Here is a 20,888-nt window from a genome sequence, read left to right on the forward strand (position 1 = left end):
TTCATGCTCTCATCTCCCTGCCAACACTAGAGCTAAAAGTGCCCGAGCTCTGTTCCTTGCCCTTGTTTCTAATAAGGAATTAAGTAATTACCCTGTGTTATTTAGTTTGTAGGCCTCTGGAAGGCTGTTTGATCCCAAGCCCCACGTTGTCTGGGACCCTCCTGGGTCCAGGTTACCCCACCCAAAGAGGAGAGTCTACAGGAAGTAAAGGTGTCGCTCTGTGTATCCCCCTCCCCTTTCTAGGCTCCACTGCAGAAGCTGCCCGCATCATTTACCCTCTGGAGGCGCAGACTGTCATTGTCACCAAAGGCCAGAGTCTCATCCTGGAGTGTGTGGCCAGTGGGATCCCACCCCCTCGAGTTACCTGGGCCAAGGACGGGTCCAACATTGCTGGCTACAACAAGACTCGCTTCCTGTTGAGCAACTTGCTCATCGACCCCACCAGTGAGGAGGACTCGGGCACCTACCACTGCATGGCCAACAACGGGGTTGGAGAGGCTGGTGCGGCCGTCATCCTCTACAATGTCCAGGTGTTTGGTGAGTGTTTCCTCTGACCTTCAGCTAAGCAGGCATGGAGAACGCATGATGGGCAGAGATCCTTGGGTTACTGGATTCAGGTCACCAGGTCAGGGCCCATCAGAGAAAGAATTCAGAAATAAACATGGAAGAGAGAAGATTTACTAATGCAGAGCAAGTGAAAGCAGCTGGGAAGGAGGGCAGGCTCAAGAGGGTCCCTGGACCTCAAGCTTTTATGGGATCCATGGACATGGAGGTGGTCACTCCTGGAAAACTGGGGGTTATGTTCTCAACTCCTGCAGAATGGGCTCTGTGCCATCAACTTCTACCTTACATTGGGTGAAGGGGTTCTTGGACTTCTGGAAGGCCAGACAAGGGCTTTTCATTTCCTAAGGGCTGTGGACATTTCAGGTGAATGAAATCCTGCCATATTCTGTTAGTATCAGAATGCTAGGATGTGATTGATCAATCTTTTCTGTCTTTCCTTCCTTCTTTCCTCTTTTAATGTTGGTTCTGGGGCTTGAACTCTGTACCTCATGCTCTTATACCAGCACCCAGCCTGGCTTTTTTTTTTTTTTTTCCTAGTGATGGTAGTAATAGTACTTTAGGCCTGTGCTTATTAGGCAGATGTTCATACCCCAGCTCTTTTTTGCTTTAGTCTTGCATTTTTGTCTGGACTTCAGTTCTCCTATTTAGGCTTCCTTTGTACCTGGAATGACAGGTATGTGCTATCACACCTAGCAAATGACTGTGATGGAGTCTCACTAACTTTTTGCCCTGGGTTGGCCTTGATCTGTGATCCTCTGGATCTCCATCTCCTATGTAACTGAGATTACAAGCATAAACCTCCATGCCTGACCCAGGATATGATCTTTGATCAACATCCAACCATTAGGTTTCCTAGCTCCTGGCCTAACTCCCATATCCAAAGGCAAGGGCCCATAGTTTCAGTGGTTCTTTGACCCTTTTCCTGTGATGACTGCCCACAAGGAGAACTAATAGCCAGGGAAGGCAGGAACCACTCCCAGCTCTGTCCTCTCCCAGTTTGTATGGGCCCAGGGTAGGAAGATGCATCTAATTACCTCCGTTCTGATTTACTGCAGAGCCCCCCGAAGTCACTGTGGAGCTGTCCCAGCTGGTTATCCCGTGGGGGCAGAGTGCCAAGCTCACCTGTGAGGTGCGTGGGAACCCTCCTCCCTCCGTGCTATGGCTGAGGAACGCTGTGCCACTCACGGCCAGCCAGCGCCTCCGGCTGTCCCGCAGAGCCCTGCGCGTGGTGAGCGTGGGGCCCGAGGATGAAGGCGTCTATCAGTGCATGGCTGAGAATGAGGTCGGGAGCGCGCACGCTGTGGTCCAGCTGAGGACAGCCCGGCCAGGTGAGCGCAGCCCCGGGGGTCTGAGCCTCCAGCTGAACAGCTACACAGCCTTTTCTCAAGAGAAATTCAGCTCAATGGCTTTTAGATTGAAGTTCAAGAGTGTGTGAACTTATTCATTACTTTAGGTGTGCAAAGGATACAAGTGGATGTTTAACTCCTGTGTCTTTTTCATTTAATTTTTATTTACTGTTCCACATATTAACAACAAAAAGTCAAGGTTCTTACATCATTTCCATGAGACCATGCAAAGCAATTCAGTGCATACAGCAATAATTTTCCCCTTGTAGTTTTGAAAAAACATATTTTTTTAGTTTGTAAAATCTGTGGGCTTTTAGGGCTCTAGGGAATCAAGTCTGAAAATTAGTTCTCTAGAATAAAGAAAGGTAAGATGTTTCTTCTTAGGTTGAATTATTCCAGTTCACACATAAACTGACATTTAGGACATGATGAAGTCCCTACCTTCAGAAACTTTTTTTTGAAGGAAATAAAACATCCTAAGGGATCAATATGAGAAAAAAATACAGCAGAGGATTCCAGTATCATCCAGCCTTGATGTCCTGGGTTGAGGAGGGTCAGGAGCTGGTAGACTATGGAAGCTTCCTGAAGGAGTGGTAGGCTACCCACTCATGCCTCCAGACTTTCAAAGCATCTCCAAATGGCTTCCTGTTCCAGGCCACTCTGGTGTTGAAGGAAGATGTTTACACTATGCCTGGCTGTTGAGATCCCATAGTAAAGGGACTTGTCTCCTCCCCAGCCCAGACAGATGCAGGAAGATGCAAATTAAGATCATTCACTGTGGTAGCTTGCTTTGTCACTGTAACAACTTCAAGGGAGAAGGGATTTAGTCTGTGAAGGCCTGGGACCATGGCAGAGCACGAACAGCTTGCCTCATGGCAGCTGAGAAGCAGAGAGATTGCCTGATGCACTAGATGAATTCCTCCTTCCCCCCTTTTATTCCGCTTGGGCCCCCAGCCTAAGCAATGGTGCAGTCTACATTCAGAGTGAGTCTTCCTCACTCTGCTCATAGACACACCCGGATATGTACTTTACTTATTTTGGAGGCATTTCTCAGTCCAATCAAGTTGACAGGATTACCGATCACGAGTTCACCCCCTTGTTGAACTGATACCCACACAAATGCCCTCCAAAAGTCCTTCACCATAAGTCCCCACTGTCTTCCAACATGGTTCAAAAATCCAAGGTCAGTGTCTCCTCTGAGACTCAAGAAAACATCGTAGTAGTGAGTTCCTTTAAAATAAAAAGCAGTGTATGTAGTTCCAATACCTAATGGCACAGAGTAATAATTCCCAGTCCACAGGACAGGAATGGCATAAAGAAGGATGGAGCCAAAACAAGACTAAAATCCAGTAGGGCAAACACTAAATCCTGTACATATCTGACACCTAGGCACAGGTGGCAGGGTGCAGGCCCCAGACATCTCAAGCAACCCTGCCCTAGTGGCTGCTATTTGCAGTCCACATGATCTCTCACTTGACTGGCTCTGCTCATTGCCTGTCATTTTTCTGGACAGATTTTCCACCTTTCAGGCATCCCTAACTTCCTGGAATCCCTGTTACATTTTCTTCACCCTTGGCTTCTTTGGGGGAAGAGTCAGGGAGCTACTCTGCTACACATTGCTTGACTTCCCAATCTGTCCTTTGAAATCTGGGAGGAAGCTTCCACGGTCCCAGAAATCTTACTCTGCGCCTTCCTGTATAACTCTTCCTAGACACTAATGGGTCACATCAAGATATGCTGCCAGCTAAGTGGCCTCTGATTGGCTGTGTGGCTGTGTGAGGGGAAACACTGCCCTAGGTGACTGTCCTGAATGAAAACTTTTCCACCCTCAGCCTGCTGTGGGTGGGGTCTAGCCAATTCCCAAGATGCTCTCGATGAATCTTCCCTATCATATTCGTGCAAAGTGTACAGCTATGTTAGTATATCTAATTGTAGCAATCATGCCTTCTTTGTCTCAAACTACACTTTGTCCCAAACTAGTCTGTTCCTATTAATTTCCCACAAAGTGCCAAGACATCCACAAAATGCACACAAGTTGGTGGCCATGGTGGAACACACATGACTTCTATACCCAATTCCAGAGTCTTCCTCCCCTTCTGAAGCCCCATGAGTGCAGTCTTTACAACCTGCATCCTATCAGCATTTCAGCCTAAGCTCCCACAGAATCACCAGTTAAACCCTACTGACAGTGTTCTAAGACTTCACAAGCCCACATCTCCAAACTTGCCCAAATTCCTCCCACAAACCAGTGCCAAAGGCTTAAGAACCACATGGTAGATTTAGTCACAGCAACAACCCCATTCTCTGGTACCAATTTTCCTACATTAGTCACTTTTTCCATCCCTGAGAAAATATAAAGAGAGAAGTTATTTATTTTGACTCACAGCTTTAGAAATTGTAGTCTCTATTCCTTGGCTCTGTGAACTTGGGGCTTGTGAAGAGACAGAGCACCATGGCAGCGGGAGTGACAGAGATAGGAAATGGGAGAGGAGAAGGGACCGGGAGCCAGTTGTATCCTTCAAAAGCATCCTCCCAATGACTTCCTCCAGGTAGGTCCTACCTCCAAAAGTTTCCACCACCTCTCCAAAATGGCGCCACCATCTGAGAAACAAGCATTCAGTACATAAGCCTATGGGGAACAATTCATATTCAAACCATGGTATCACTCAAGATGCACCTGATCAGACATAGGGGGTCAGCAGGTTGCAGATGTGCTTGTCTGCCACCTCTGAGCTGTAGCAAGTGGCCTAGGGCTGGGTCTCTAAACTACCTTTCCTTCAGGGCAGGGACACCATCCATCTCTTCCTGAGCCTAGCTATCTGTCATATAGCAGATGAACGGTGGTCTCCAATCTTCCCTGACCTTATTATCAGTTTACTCCCTGGCAGATGACCAGGGTGGTACTCACACCCTCCTCCTCCTTCTCTTCTCTTTCCTTCTGGATCCTCAGGCACGACACTGAGACCCTGGAGGGAGGCTAAGCCAGCCAGTTCCACCCCTCCTGCCTTACCCTCCAGATCCAGAGGCCCTGACCAGATGCTGAGGGAGCGACCCGGGCTCTCCAAGCCGCTGACCTCAGTACAGCCTGCTTCTCTGCAGTGTCTGGGGGAGAAGGGGCACGTGACCCCAGCTGAGGCTCCCATCATCCTCAGCTCTCCTCGGACCTCCAAGACTGACTCTTATGAGCTGGTGTGGCGGCCTCGGCACGAGGGCGGCAGCCGGGCACCCATCCTCTACTACGTGGTGAAACACCGAAAGGTATGGTGCTGTCATTGTCCTACCACTTTCAGTTGGGTCCCTCTGCTTCCTGGCTGAATGCTTTCCAAGGAGCTGAGCTGTAAGATGGGTCGTAGAACCTAGAGAGGCCAGAAAAAAGACAGGGCATGTAGCCTCAGGTCTGAGCCCTGTGCACCCCGCTCACACAAACTAAAGACCGCTACTCATCTAGAGAGAACTAGCCAGCTCTCCACTCCCATCACCACTCTCCCGCTTGGTCCTCTGTCAGTTGATGATGTTGTTTGGGCTTTGTAACCAAAGTAAACTCTTCCAGGTACATACCTGCAGCAGCTCTGGCATGGCAAGCTAACTCAACAGCCAGCAAAACAAATATTTGTGAACAAGTGTTTGCCCTGTGGGCTACAAAATGCCCCTCAGTTCTCCCAAATCCTCATGGCTGCGTTCTGACAAGCAGGCATTTGAGTTCCAAGCACATTATGTTGTTGAGACCTTCACTGAGGGGACTCTGTCCCGGGGGATGTTTGGGGAGCTGCTGTGACAGGATCCAGGAACAGCTCTGAGCCAACCTCACACCCTGGATACCGAGTCCCAGGTAGAGGGACAGGGCCTCCCTCCCCCACCAGGTTTGTCAGGAAGAGGACATGACATTCCCTCAAGACGTCCTTGAAAACATTCCTGTTCACCCCAAGTATGTGATGTTTTCTCTTTCAGGTGGGTAGATAGGAGAAAGTTGCTATTCTTAAGTGGATTCATTTGAAAAAAGAATTTGGATCAGATATTAGCAAATCATAAATACTCCATTTTATAATGCATACACATTATTTTTGCTTCTAAAAGTGCCAGATGCACGAAGTAGAAGATATGGAGAAAATAAAACAATATGAATGTATAACCAGGAAATAATTATTCATGTTTGTCCATCTCAAAAAACACTCATAAAAAATAACTATCCTGTGGAAGTCACTGGCTGTGTAGAAGCTGAGACTTGATATTTTCTGGTCGCTTCTATTCTGGCCTTTATTTTTCTTTATATATTCTCCTAGACCACCTGGGGGCCAGATCACTCCCAGTGCTCCTCCCAGCCAGGGGTGGTCCGTGTAGCCCAGGCAGCCTCCTGTTTAGAGGCTAGCTCGCAGCCCAGAGCCTGCTGGCCTCCTCCCAGGCAGCCAGCAAAGGAGTAAATGAGCTTGAAACAAGAAACAGCCTTGTTCAGCAATGGTCCAGGGCAGGGCTGCCCCCTCCATCTCCATGTAACTGGACACCTCCATCGGGGTTATAGACAAAGATCAGGAAAGGCCAAGCATGCATGGTCCCTGAGAGACAAAACCCAATGCATGAGCAAGAATAATATTTTTTAGGCCAATAGGTGGCCAAGAAATTGCCCCACACAAGAGAACAGGCTGGCAAAAACTGTGCTGTGCAATCCGGAAATGCCAGGCTGAGGCCACATTCAACCTTCTCAGTGTGTGTGTGACAGTGACTAATTACCCTTTTGGTTTCTTATTTTCATTTCTGGGCCCAGTGGAAGGGGGAGGCCAGTGAGCGAAGGGCAGCGGGAGGAGCGGGGGCGGGGGTGGGGGGGGGGGAGGGAGTCAGGGCAGGAATCCCTTCTGGGTCTGGCTTCTATTAGGCTCCAGCCAGGGCAAAGGAGGTGTTAGGTATCTAGGTAGCTAAGTATCTTGAGAGTCAGTCCCGCATGTGGAACTCACCTATCTTAAAGATCGTCACCCAAGCAAAAGAATTTTTTTTAAAAAAGAGTCAATAGTATTCGTGTTACATTTGTTTTTTCTTGTTCTGCAATGAGGGACTGAGTTCTTCAGCTGGTGTTCACTTTTTTCATGTGCACACATACTCTCAGTTGCTCGTGCACTGTAGACCTTGGGCTACTGTGTTTGGGTTTCCAGCACCACTGGGGAATCTCAGTTTGTAAAAACTTTTCTCCTTGGAACAAATCCTGGAAGTTTGACATTAATGAGCCCAGATCATTCCTGTCCTTTGAATGGGCGGTTTTGTTCTGCTTCGCAATATTCTACTTGGGGATAAGAGCTTTCCCTACCAGCTGCTCTTTTCCTACTTCCAGTTCCAGCACACTCTTGGAGATGCACAGGGCTGACTGTTTAGAGCTTGTCCTAAGGGGTGGCTGAGATAAAATCATCTTTCTATCACCTGTTATGGGCCAGGAACCCTGTATTTTTCTTCAGATTTAGAGAGCCCCACCATTAACAATTTATTTGTGATGTTACAATTCATTCCTAATTGCTGTTCCTCCTTCAACTTTTCCTCTTCTTCCTCCTCTTCTCCTCCTCCTCCTTTTCCTCCTCCTTCTCTTCCTTCTCTTCCTCCTCCTGCTCCTCCTCCTCTTCCTTCTCTTCCTCCTCTGTTCTCTTCTCCCCTTCCTCTTCTCTCCTCCTTTCCTCTTCCTCCTCTTCTTTCCTTCTCTCCTCCTCCTCCTTCTTATTCTTCCTTCTCCTCTTCCTCCTATCTTCCTCCTCCTCCTCCTCCTCCCACTCCTCTTCCTTTTCTCTTTCTCTTTCTGCTCCTCCTCCTCCTTCTTCCCTCCTCCTCTTTCTCTCCCCCCCACCTCCTTCTTTCTGTCCAGTACTGGGGTTTGAACTCAGGCCCTCCAGTTCTTTCTCATCTTTTTCATTCGTGATTATCACTCCACCTCCAGATATGGCTTTTTGTTGATTAATTGGAGATGCAAGTCTCTTGGATTTTTCTGGCCAAGCTGTCTTTAATTTGAGATTTCTCAGAGCTCAGCCTTCTGAATAGGTGGGATGATAGGTCTGAGCCCCTAGTTCCAGATTTTTAAATTCTAAACAAGGACAGGGGGAAAGAGCAAGCAAAGAAAAGAGGATTCAATTGCCAGAAGCCTCACCAGTAAAGGATGCATGAGGCGAGAACCAGGGCGAGGGCCTGGAATTTGTTGGAAACCTCTCAATGCCAACAGCTTTATGTAAGTCACCTAACTTAACTTTAGAAAATAACTGAGGCATTTTACTTGCCTTATTTTAGAAATGCAAGCTTAGGACTCATAGAGTGAGGGAGTTTGCTCATAGTTGTACTAGCAGGACTTGAACTCAGGACTTTCTGCCCTCATCCCCAGTCCTCTGGCTGGGCCAGATTATACTCTGAGCATGTTCTTTGCATTTGTGTCAGAGTGTCTGTGCTCACTAGTGCTGCAGCCTTGAACAGATGATCTTTCTAAGCTTTGTCACCTCAGGTGGGAACAATGTGACATTCTCGGGTTCCTGTGAGGACTAGTGTGGTGTGTGCACAAAACAGTTCTGTGTCTTGCACGTTGTGATGGCCATGGCCACCCTGCGAACTCAGGAGGAGCTGCCATTGCTGCTTGTGCTGCTGTCCATCTTCTCATCGCTGCCTCTCAGTAAACTAGAGATGGAGGAGCGCTGTGTGGGTGGTTAAAAGAGAGAGAAAGTCAGTTATGGGAGTTTGGGGAAGTACTGAGGCTGAGCCCTGTAGAGAGGCTCTCAGCAATATCAACCAGGCCTTCTGATCTCCTTCGGGGTTGTTCGACAAGGGACCAGGAAGCCTGACTGGACTGTTCAGCTGAGATCATTGACCCACAACTGGGAGGATCAGTCTGAAATTAGCAGTGCCACCTGCCCCTAACCCATCCCTTGCCCACTGGCCTCCCATCCCTTGCGCCCCCCCCCCCAATTTGGACTCAGTTCTGCTTTGCTTGCAAACCACAGCACCCCTACCACACAAGGGGAAGAGGCACTCCTTACACCAGCCACCTTCTCCAGCAGGTCACAAACGCTTCTGATGATTGGACCATCTCCGGCATCCCAGCCAATCAGCACCGCCTGACCCTCACCAGGCTTGACCCTGGGAGTTTGTATGAAGTGGAGATGGCAGCTTACAATTGTGCTGGCGAAGGCCAGACCGCCATGGTCACCTTTCGAACTGGTAAGGTCAAACCCTGCACCTAACTTGGGGTTTCCATGGCTCAAGTGAGTTAAATCAGACCCATGTGTAAAACCCTGCTCACCTTGTCTAGCTCTTTATTTCAAATTCTGTCCTTTCTCTAGCCTCTGTCTCCTAGGGCGTAGGTGCCAGGCTAAAGTGCCACCTTTTACTGTTGGTAGTGGTGGTGGTCATGGGGCTTGAACTCAGAGCCTGGGCTCTGTCTCTGAGCCTTTTCACTTAAGGCTAGCGCTCTACCACTCTGAGCCATAGCACCACTTCCAGTTTTCTGGTGGTTAGTTGGAGAGAAAATTCTTATGCACTTTCCTGCCCAGGCTGGCTTTGAACCACAGTTCTCAGATCTCAGCCTCCTGAGTAGCAAGGATTACAGGTGTGAGCCACCACGCCCAGCCAAAAGTGTTACTTGCTACCAGGCATGTGCCCAGCAGTCATCTCTGTCACCCTTTCGGCCATCCCTCACACTTAGGGCAGCAGCAAAACAGCAACAGAGCTAAGCAGGGCTGGGAATCAGATTCCACTTTCAGGGTCCTGTGTTCTTGCCTGTGTTACTTTGCCATAGCCCTTGGCAGATTCTCAGGCAAAAAGGGCTCTGTGGGAAGGGGATCTAGTGCCTGCTTCCTCCCTGGCTGATCTCAACCCATTTCCACCCAGGACGGCGACCCAAACCTGAGATCATAGCCAGCAAGGAACAGCAAGTTCAGAGAGATGACCCTGGAGCTGGTCCCCAGAGCAGCAGCCAGCCGGACCATGGCCGCCTCTCTCGTAAGCCCAGCAGTAGTTGGGGGTCGGGATGGGGACGGGAAGTAGAGGCACAATCAGAATAAACTGCATCAGAGAGCTCAGCCAGCCTGTTGCTATAAATCCAGGAGGTCTGGTGATATGCTCTTGGCATCTCTCCAGTTTAACACAATGAGAAAAGAAAGACTGGAGCTTTTCAGATAAAAGCTGGAATTGCTGTCTCCATGGGTCCAGAAAGCCCTGGCTGTGCCTGCTGGCTTTGCAGAACTGGAACTGACTGGATCTGGGCTCAAGGGCTTCGCTGGGGGCAGGGATTTGATCATTCTGGGGGTAGAGGACTATAAGGAAGGAGCAGGGCCTTGCAGCAGCAAGCCACGTATGCTCAGAATCTAGCATCCTCGGATGGGGTCCCTGTCTCCTGACCCTTCCTCACTGTGCATGGTCCTCCAGCCCCAGAAGCTCCAGACAGGCCTACCATCTCCATGGCCTCAGAAACGTCGGTGTATGTCACCTGGATCCCCCGTGGGAACGGCGGCTTCCCAATCCAGTCCTTCCGAGTGGAATACAAGAAGCTGAAGAAAGTAGGCGACTGGATTCTGGCCACCAGTGCCATTCCTCCATCGCGGCTCTCTGTAGAGATCGCAGGTCTTGAGAAAGGTAAGTGCCCAGCGCGCTTCTCCTGCCCCATCCCCCACTGCCCTGCCCCTGGATAGGCAGCAGCAGCAGCCAAGAGGGCCCAGTCCTCCACCCATCAGCATGCTCGTGGGTGCAGTCCCTGGCTCTCACTGTCACAAATCCTCCCTTCTCCCTCTCTCCATCATAGAGCCCCTTTCATGGGACAGGCTTTCTTGTGGGAAAGAGGGGTGCCCAGAAGACCCAGCCAGCCTGGGGCTTGATGGGCTGTAGGGGATACAGGGTGTTTCCGGTGTTCAGTGAAGGCCTCTCTTGTCAGGCACCTCTTATAAATTCCGAGTGCGAGCTCTGAATATGCTGGGGGAGAGCGAGCCCAGTGCCCCATCGAGGCCCTACGTGGTGTCTGGCTACAGCGGCCGTGTGTACGAGAGGCCAGTGGCGGGCCCTTATATCACCTTCACCGACGCGGTCAATGAGACCACCATCATGCTCAAGTGGATGGTGAGTGGCCATGGGAAGACGGGACTTTGGCTCAGCCCTGCTCCTCTAATGTTCCTCCACCTGGGCGCCTCCTTGGGAGTTGGGCTTCCTGTACCAGGCAACCAAAAGCCCCATGGTGGATTTGGGGGGGCTTTTTGTTAAATAGCTGGAGCTGTTGTTACTCATCTCCTGTTAGTTTTGGTGCCATGACCTGGGAGACCCCCCCTCCCCCACCCTGCTGTTCCTATTTTCAGACTATGTCCCATCCTCCATCCTCCCTATCCTTCTCCCCCTACTGATACCACCTGTTCAGAGCCCTCATCCTCACGTGCTCCCCACGGAAGAATCAGCAGGAACTGATGTCTGGAAAGAAAATGCAGTTTGTTTTTCTGTCTGAAAATGTGTGGGCTTCTTGGCAAAATTAAACAATGTGCAATCTCCACAGCCTTCTTTACAGAACGGCAGGGATGTCATCGAGAATATCTGCCAGGGACCCCCAGTGCCGTGCAAACTCTAGGCTGGGGAGAGACTTCACACCCCAGTGGTTTTGCTTTGCCCATGATTTCTGTACTCCCCTGTCAACCTGTCTCTTGTCCATTCCCTGTAGTACATCCCAGCAAGTAACAACAACACCCCCATCCACGGCTTTTACATCTACTACCGACCCACAGATAGTGACAATGACAGCGACTACAAGAAGGACATGGTGGAAGGTGAGAGGCATGTGTGGGAGATGGCTTCTCCCATGGGGTGGATAAAGCCCCAAAGCTGGGTCTGGTTACAAAACTACCTGTGTGCCATGTCATTTCACAATGAACTTGGGACTTCTTAGTTTAAAAAGCAAAACAAAACATGTCTGGTTCTGATGGCTCATGCCTACACTCCTAGCTACTTAAGAGGCTAAGATCTGAGGATCATAATCCAAACCTAACTTGGTCAGAAAAGTCAGTGATACTCTATCTCCAATGAACTAAGCAAAAACCAGAAGTGGAGGTATGGCTCAACAGGTAGAATACCAGCCTTGAGCAGAAAAGCTAAAGGAGAGCACAAGGCCCTGAGTTCAAGCTCTAGTGCCAGCACAAAAAAAAAAAAAAAAAGAAAAAGATAAACAGGACATGCTTTATTCTCGTGATAATGTGATGAAGGAATGGAGGTAGGCACCTCAAACACTTCCTCCGGCGTGCCCCCACTATACAGCCCCTATGCCAGCCAATGGCAGCAGCACAGACACATAGCCCTGTCTGAGTCCTAACTGTGAGGTCAGAGCCAAGCCATATGCACCACATGCATTCTTCTTCTGCTTTTCCAGGGGACAGGTACTGGCACTCCATCAGCCACCTGCAACCCGAGACCTCCTATGATATCAAGATGCAGTGTTTCAATGAAGGAGGGGAGAGCGAGTTCAGCAACGTGATGATCTGCGAGACCAAAGGTGATCCTTTGTAGTTTTTCTTCTACCTTCCTGCTACTTGTCACAAATTAGGGCAAAGTCACTATTCTGTGTCAAGCAGTCTCTTTGCCAAATAGCCCCAGACCTCATTATTTGTTACCTTTCTGCTGTCCTAAAACACATGCACCTAACTTGTTACTGTTCATGCACTGTTCAGGTGGGTAGATAGTAACTTCATTTTTTCAAATACTGAATGTGAGGCCAGTGCTGGTGGCTCATGCCTTAGACTGATCTCCAATTAACCAGCAACAAAATGGAAATGGGGCTACAGTTCAAGTGGTAGAGCACCAACCGTGACCAAAAAAGCCAAGCAAGAGCACAAGGCCCTGAGTTCAAGCCCTAGCACTGGCACAAATACCAATAAAATAAATACAAAAGTGAGGTAAAATGTATCGTAAAGAGCACAGCCCGAATGATCACAAAGGAGAGAAACTACTGAATGATCACAAAGGAGAGAAACTACTTCATTCCCGTTGAGACAGTAACATTCTCTCTACCCACTTGCCATTGCTTCAGTCTCGTTCACAACACTGGCTGAGCTCCTCCTGTGTGTACCTCCTGCCCTCATCTCCCAGGAGGCAGGTGGCTGCATCAAGTAGAACACTGTGTGCCCAGGGGAAAGAACAGAGGTTTTACATAGCCTTTATGGCTCTTTTGGAAGGACTGAATCTGCAGTCTGACATGGGGAGAGAGTGGCCTAGGAGACAGGTCCAGACTAGAAGCTGCTTCAGATGGCTGGAGTGCCCAGATTCTGGGTGGAAGAGGAGAGTGGGCAGCTCAGGGAAAAGGCCAGGGTCTCTGGGGCCTGCAATGGGCAGTAGGAGCTGCTCAAGGCTCTGAAGTGGTAATAATGGTTGTAGTTGGGTTTATTTGCTAAGAATTGTCACCCATGATCGTGCAAGGTACAGGCACAGGGAAATGAACTGGAGCCCTGAAGTAAAAGTAAAGAAAAGAGATGTGTCTGAATCATCTTTTCTGAGAAAGTTTGGGCAGAACCAGGACTGATGCATGCTGGGGTTGGGACAAAGTGAAAGGAGTTAAAAGCAAGCTTGATGGTTTAGCTCAGAAGTCCTACCTAGCTGTGGCTGCCATTTACTGAAATAGAAAAGGCAGGAAATCGGGTTTGGAAGAATGGTGTAGCTGGTAGAGTGCTAGCCAATGAGCAAAAGCAGATGCAGGTACCAAGTTCAAGTCCTGGTCTCAGACCAAGAACAAGAAAAGAAATGCATTTTTATGAAAAAGGGACGTGATGAAAAACAGTAGGAAGGGCTGGGGATATGGCCTAGTGGCAAGAGTGCTTGCCTCGTATACATGAGGCCCTGGGTTCGATTCCCCAGCACCACATATACAGAAAATGGCCAGAAGTGGCGCTGTGGCTCAAGTGGCAGAGTGCTAGCCTTGAGCAAGAAGAAGCCAGGGACAGTGCTCAGGCCCTGAGTCCAAGCCCCCAGGACTGGCCAAAACAAAACAAAACAAAAAAAAAACAAAAACAAAAACAGTAGGAAGGTTGACTGATGGATTCTCTGGGAACACTGAAATGCAGATGGATGATTCTCCTCCTTGGTCCCAGCGGGGCTATTGAGTGTCTTTAGGATACAGGTGGAAACTGAAGAACAAGTAAGATTGCACAAAAAGCCTATGCTGAGTCAGGTCTTCTCCCAGTGTCTGAGGACTCAGAAGGAAAGGATGGGAAAGGCGGCAGTCAGAGTAGGAATAGGTAGGAGGAGCAGGAGGCTGTGCATTAGAGAGATGAGTGAGAAGACAGCTGGGCAAAGTTCACAATGCCAGGCACACCCAGATTGGCAAACCCTAGAGAGAAGTGGCATAACACAACCTCCTACCTTTGAGTTGGCCTTTCTTAATTATTGTCTGCCTCACCAAGTCCCAAAACATGTGGCCCCTGCAGCCCAAGACTTTACATCCGCTCTTCCACCTTAGGAACAGCAAAGCTGTAGCTAGATTCTTCCATTCCCCAATCCTTTGCTTGTTCCATGAATTTAAAATATTTTCTTTGCAATATACATCCACTGTTGACAGAAAGCAAGGTACCACTCAGGTCAGACATCTTGAAATGTAAGGTTCAGGTCTCCTTCACAATGCCAAATTTCATATATGATTTCCAGCTGAGTATTGACTCTGGTTCAGAGGGGAATGTTGAGGCCTTTGTCTTATGAGTTTCACCCATGGGGTTGAGGCAGTGGTTTTGTTTTCTACATGTTATGGAGGAATTACCCGAGAAAATACATGATTAAGTGAGTTTTATCCACAATTGCAGCTCGCAAGTCTTCTGGTCAACCTGGCCGACTCCCACCGCCCACTCTGGCCCCACCACAACCTCCACCCCCAGAAACCATAGAGCGGCCAATGGGCACGGGGGCCATGGTAGCACGTGCTAGTGACTTGCCCTATCTGATTGTTGGGGTTGTCCTGGGCTCAATCGTCCTCATCATCGTCACCTTCATCCCTTTCTGCCTGTGGAGAGCATGGTCCAAGCAAAGTGAGTAGTGCTCCTCAGTGGGGAGAGAGGAGGCTGGGAAGGGAGGCAGCTGGGAGGTAGGGAGCTGGGAGGGAGGATGGCCCCTGGCCTATCAAAGAGCCTCTGCCAGGGCAGGGTGGGAGGGGCTCAGTTCCACAGCCAACCAGCAGCTCCAGCTTCTACTTGTCCCTCAGTGGTCCCTCAGTGAGAGAACACGCTAGCTCAGGCACCCTGGCTGACGGCAGTGTGGAGGGGGAGACATCACATCACGCTATTGTCTCTGAGTCTCTGGAGCTGGGTGCGCTTCTGGCTTCATCTTCCTCTGAGGCCTGAAGCTGCACCTCCAGCCTTATGTTGCCTCCTCAGGCATTTTCCGCTCTTCTCTGAGCATTCCCGGTATCCTGACCTAGCCTGCCCACTAGTTTCTTCTTCTTCCAATGGCAGCACTTGTTCCCCACTTCCCCTCACCACCTCTTTCCACCAAGCCTTTGCCTTGTTGTTTCTCCCACTCTCCTCACTTCAAAATAAAGGCTAGATGTTAGGAAGAAGCGGGAGACAGGAGCTAGGTGGCTCATGCCGGTACCATCTCCCTGCCTGCATGTCCATGTGGTCAGGAGCGTGGGACTTTTTCTAGTTGCCTGAGGGTTCCTGAGCTCCACACACTTCTTTTTCTTCTAGAACATACAACCGATCTGGGTTTTCCTCGAAGTGCGCTTCTGTCCCCTTCCTGCCAGTACACTATGGTGCCTTTGGGAGGACTCCCGGGCCACCGAGCCAATGGCCAATCTTACTTCGGTGGCATCAGTGGCCGGACCTGTGCTAGTGGGATACATGTGAGCAGGGGCTGCCCGGGGGCTGCAGTTGGCTGCACAGGCATGAAACCACAACAGCACTGCCCCGGGGAGCTGCCTCAGGTAATGTGCTCCTGGGAGTGGCTCTCAGCATGGGGCAAGAGGAGAGACACCAGCTGCCTCTCAGGGCTTCTTATCCCAGGCTTGCTTGGCCAGCCTTCCCTAAGTGAAGGAACTGAGCCGTGAGCACTGGAATGTCCTCTAGACCCCTGACATGACCTTTCCTTCCTCTTCCCTTCCAGCAGCAGGACGCCGCCGACGGCTTACTGAGGCAAACCATCCTTGGCAATGGGTATGAATCCCAGAGCCACCAGGCTACCAGGTAACCAGTTTCCTCCTTCTCTTCCTGTCATTTCCCCAACCCCAGAGCCTCACTTTCTCTGTTACTCTGCAAGAGTAAGATCTGTCACCCAGCCAAGCACAGTGCTTTCCTCAGGGGTTCCCCAGTGGGCTAGTGCTGGCAGCCCCTGTTCCCTGGGCTCATTGTACTGGCAGTTATGAGGCCCCTTCTGCCTGGAGGCCTGAGTCCTTCCCACACGGGGCGGGGGGGCGGGTGTAGGGAGGCAGAAACACCAGGGAGAATTGGATTAGCCCACAGCCCACTGGACCCCAAGTTCACATCCACCCACAGAAAAGTGGGAAGAACACCGTGCTTTCTCTCCACACTCAGTTCTTGACCTGCTCTGATTCCCAGCACCAGGGAAGCTGCTGGGGACTGGAGGCTGTTTGGTCCACTCTGCCTCACCTCCCCACCCTGGTCTTGTGCCATGCAGGGGTCCCAGTTCTAGCCCCGATGAGGGCTCTTTCTTGTATACACTGCCTGATGACTCCACACACCAGCTGCTCCAGCCTCAAGACTGCTGCCACCTCTCAGAGCCAGCGACCACCACCGTTCACCAGGCAGGCGTGAGGAAAGAGTCAGAGCGCCTTGGGCTGGAAGCTGTGTGGGACCCTCCATTTCACTCAGGTCAGCGAGGAGCAGAGCAGAACAATTGCACAGGCTGGGGATGGCCAGAGGGAGGTGCTCCAAACTCAGTAATGGCTTAGAGTCTGGGAAGATGGCTGTCTGCAAGGTGGTACCCATTCTCCATTGCTGAATCCAAAGAGATTTATGGGAGTGTCCCAGGCCTGCACTACAACTTGAGGTCTGCTAAGGCTGAGAAGAAGGAAGTTCTCATTTTGGAGGGGAAGCCCATTCTGTCTCTGCCTTTCAAGGCCATCCACAAATTCTTTTCCCCTCTCATCACACTGAGACATTTCTAATCTCTTGCCTTGTTGGGTCTTGTCTCTCAATTAAGGAATAAGTTGCATCAGTCATTGGGAGCAAAGTACTCACAAACATCCTCTGTGCTTCCAAAGAACTGGGCCTTTTGGAGGCTCAGGGCTATTCCCTCTGCCCCTGTCCCACATGGCCCTGGGCACCAGCCTCCTGGAAATCGGTGGGTGCCTTGCTGGAGAACAGGCTGTGTCAGAGGACTGGCCAGTGCTTTGGCCTCCATGGTATTAAGCTCCTTCCTTTCACAGGGCCTGTCTCTAGGTTATTCAATTCTGAAACCTCATATGGTCAGATCCAGCATCCTGCAATCTGGATTAGGTTGCCTGGGGGAGGGGACTGTGAGGGGGACTACATAGCCTGAATCTATAAAGAGCTACAAAGGGTCTCATTGTCTATTCTATGAGCAACTCTGATGCCATCTTCCCCAGGGCACAAACTAAGTGTGTGAAAGTCTCTGTAGCCCCAGATCCCAGCACAGGAGGGACTAGGACCCTAAAGAGCCCTCCCCACATTGGTGAGAGACCGTAGAACGAGCATAATGCCTTGTCTTGGTTATAGGTTTCTGTCATTCCCTCAGGGCCAGTGACTAGTTCCCAATAGGAATTGGCCAGGACTTCTTGGTCAGTGTGGATTTTAATGTCTCCCATTTTTCTCTCTCTCTTAGGGCCCCCATGCTGCCTGGGCCTTGTTCCAGTTGAAGAGGTGGACATTCCTGACCCCTGCCAAGTGGGTGGAGGAGACTGGTGTCCCCGGCGGCCCTCGGGGCCTACATAAAAGAGGAACCTGTCCCCAGATCCCTGGTGCACGTGAACCACCTCCTCCCACAACTAGGCAGAAGCCAATATCCCAGAAAGACTATATATTGTTTGTTTTTTTAAAGAGACAGAGAAAAATCAGTATTTATTTTTCTATTATAGCCATATTTATATATTTATGCACTTGTAAATAAATGTATATGTGTTTTTATAATTCTGGAGAGACCTAAGGAATCCTCCCTTTTGTGGTACAAGAGGGACAAGGCCCCAATGATTTCAGGAATCAACCCAGGATGAGTATCACAGAAGCTGCAGCCGCTGGGGGCTCAGGACACCCGCCAGCATGCTGATGGAAGGAAGGACCGTGACACACTTGAAGACCACTAGGGAAAAACAAGGCTCACGGACTGGATCCCCCATGATGTCATCTAGATCTGACGGCACAGGACACTGTTCCTAAGATGCCATGAGAACAGACTGACACGTGTACAGCAATATAAGCATTAACAAACCTTCCAGAATCAATAATCTCTGGCAACATAGCTCTGTAAAAACAAACACTGTAACTTCTAAATAAATGTTTAGTCTTCCCTGTAACCTTCAACTTAGTCATGTATGAGTCAGCAGTTTCTTTACAAGTCAGAAACCAATCTTCCAGTCATTGGAGAAAATATCCACTTGTGACATTTTCAGATCCATCAGGGCATAAAATGTAGAGACACTAGCAGATGTTTTCTTTCTTTCTTTCTTTCTTTTTAAACATTGAACGTCAGTTGTGTTTAGATTCATGTAGAATGTGTTGATAACTGTTTACTCCACAAGGGAAATATTGTATACTAGGCACCAGCTCTTTCTCTTGTCAACTGGTCTTAGGTGAAGCTTTGGTCACACTGCAGAAGGAAGCCAATCCTTAACTAGGTGTGTGACCTACCACACTTCTCACTCGTGACACCATTTAGCTGAATGCTATACTATGTGTGAACATGGGTTCTTGATAAGTTCATTTCCCTTCTTTTTTACTGAAAAAACATAAAACTTTAAATATAGAACTGGGCCCAGATGGAGACTGAAGTTTGCAGTGAAAATCTTCACACACTTTAAATGTTCACTGGGACTAGAGGTGGGAACTTAGGGGGAGGAAAGGTATTTTCTATATTTCAGTGAAGATTCAGAATGCCACTTGACACAATCTCATTAAGAGCTGAAGCAATGCCTACGGTAGAGGTACAGATCAGGAAGACTGACAGCCACAGTTAAGAGGTCAGCCCAGACAGCAGGTTCATAAGGCTCTAGGTCAGTGAGCAAGATGCATGTATAGTGTCCATCTGTAATCTCAGCTACAAAGAGGCGGAGGTGTCAGGATAGCCCTCCAAGGCCAACCCAGGCCAAAAGTACAAGACCCTATCTGAAAAATAACTAAAGCAAAAAAGGGCTGAGGATGTAGCTCAGTGGGTAGAACATTAGTCTATTAAGGGCAAGGCCTTGAGTTTCAATCTCACAAAAAAGAAAGAAAACTTTTTAAAGAGAAAAGAAAAGGAAAGAAAAAAAGTTGAACCAGACCCTTTGCTTTCAAATCACTAAGAATTTACTAAGCATAATCAGGGGAAGCTGGTGAGTCTTCAAACTCTGACTGGGGCAATTGCACCCTCTGCTGTTCAGAATAAATAGTACGCATGCTCCTCCGGCTTGCATCTTTTTTTTTTTTTCTATTGAATAGCTAATCTTTAGGAAAGCAGTATTTTTAAAAATATTTGTCAAAATGACTAAGGTACATAAAAACCATTGGAAAATAGTAGGTCTGGGTAAGAAATAAAAGATGAAGGCCGAGAGGTCCTGTCCAGAAATGGGAAGGCCTAATGTCCTCAAGTCTTCACTTTGCTCATCAACCCAGGACACACAAAAATATGCTCACACTCTTAACCAGTGAAAGCCTTAAAACAAAACAAAACAAAAAACCCTTTCTTTGTCTTTCTTTCTTGTTGATTAAGATAATTGCCAAAGTAGTTCATGGTAAAGATCATTGAAGGGATAAAAATACCTGCTTTCTGCACGTCTGGACTCCTGACACTGAAGAATTTTTATCACTATTTTTCAAAAGTCCTGGATCAAAACCAAAAGGTACTTCTGAGGCATGTGCAGTGAGATAAATGTATACATCTACCTTATCCAATTGCATGACATCAGTTTAGAAAATGAAAGACAGCCAGGCTCCACTGGCTCACCCCTGTAATCTTAGCCATGCAGGAGAGATCTGAGGATCACAGTTCAAAGCCAGCCTAGGCAGGGAAGTCCATGAGACTCTTATCTCCAACTAACCACCAGAACACCAGAAGTGGTGCTGTGGCTTAAGTAACAGAGTGCTAGCCTTTAGCTGAAGAGCTCAGGGACAGCGCCCAGGCCCTGAATTCAAGTCCCATGACTGACAAAGAAAAGAAAATGAAAGCCCAGATAGTCAATTCTATTTGCGTTTTGTATTTTTTCTTTTGCCAGTCCTGGGGCTTGAATTCAGGGCCTGAACACTGTCCCTAGCTTTTTTTTTTTCCCTCAAGGCTAGCATTCTACCACTTGAGCCACAGTGCCACTGCCTGCTTTTTCAGTTTATGTGGTGCTGAGGATTCAAACTCTGGGCTTCATGCATGCTAGGCAAGCACTCTTCCACTAAGCCACATTCCCAGCCCCCATTTTGTATTTCTTTACATTCATCTTAATTACTGTGATTATAAACCTACTGAGAGTTCTGATTAATTGTGCCATGGCTATGTAAATTGCAGATGGAAAGTATAAGATCTGGTGGGTTGGTGGATGGGAGCTGGTAGGAGGTGCAGAGGTCAGCTGGTGGCTCCAGAACTTGTAAGAGTGGGAGTGTTCTTTTATAGGATTTTACTATACCTAAGAAGTGATAGGCCTGGAGTCTGAGATATCCTTTGTTTCTAGTGCTGAGATTCCATGATACCACAAACCAAAATTCAAAATGACCAAGTCATATTAACAACTGATCCACAAGTAACTCAATGCATGCTGAGGTTTGGCTTTACCTTGTGGTAAAGCATCTCCCTTGAGAGCATAGCAGGAGGCAGAGAGCAGTGAGATCAGGGATGCAGGACAGCTTTCCAGCCTCCCTACCCAGGCTG

The 20,888-nt window shown here is 48.9% G+C and overlaps 1 protein-coding gene across 6 annotated transcripts in view; it reads left to right on the plus strand.

Annotated features, from left to right (window-relative positions):
- Positions 1 to 18,685, plus strand: part of Boc (BOC cell adhesion associated, oncogene regulated) — an 80,028-nt gene extending 61,343 nt beyond the window's left edge. For 2 of the 6 annotated variants that reach the window (XM_048346615.1, XM_048346616.1), the window contains exons 7-20: positions 244 to 537; positions 1,620 to 1,892; positions 4,861 to 5,168; positions 8,918 to 9,080; positions 9,750 to 9,860; positions 10,287 to 10,493; positions 10,789 to 10,970; positions 11,557 to 11,662; positions 12,259 to 12,381; positions 14,675 to 14,896; positions 15,554 to 15,789; positions 15,969 to 16,048; positions 16,500 to 16,693; positions 17,667 to 18,685. In XM_048346615.1, the coding sequence (XP_048202572.1) occupies positions 244 to 537; positions 1,620 to 1,892; positions 4,861 to 5,168; positions 8,918 to 9,080; positions 9,750 to 9,860; positions 10,287 to 10,493; positions 10,789 to 10,970; positions 11,557 to 11,662; positions 12,259 to 12,381; positions 14,675 to 14,896; positions 15,554 to 15,789; positions 15,969 to 16,048; positions 16,500 to 16,693; positions 17,667 to 17,776 (2,609 nt within the window). In that variant the 3' untranslated portion in view covers positions 17,777 to 18,685. Of the gene's footprint in view, positions 1 to 243; positions 538 to 1,619; positions 1,893 to 4,860; positions 5,169 to 8,917; positions 9,081 to 9,657; positions 9,861 to 10,286; positions 10,494 to 10,788; positions 10,971 to 11,556; positions 11,663 to 12,258; positions 12,382 to 14,674; positions 14,897 to 15,553; positions 15,790 to 15,968; positions 16,049 to 16,499; positions 16,694 to 17,666 lie in introns of those variants that run through there. The other 4 variants (XM_048346617.1, XM_048346618.1, XM_048346619.1 and 1 more) reach the window with 4 other exon arrangements.
- The last annotated feature ends 2,203 nt before the right edge of the window (positions 18,686 to 20,888 follow it).

This window comes from Perognathus longimembris, chromosome 5 (genome assembly GCF_023159225.1).
Source record: "Perognathus longimembris pacificus isolate PPM17 chromosome 5, ASM2315922v1, whole genome shotgun sequence".
NCBI lineage: Eukaryota > Metazoa > Chordata > Mammalia > Rodentia > Heteromyidae > Perognathus > Perognathus longimembris.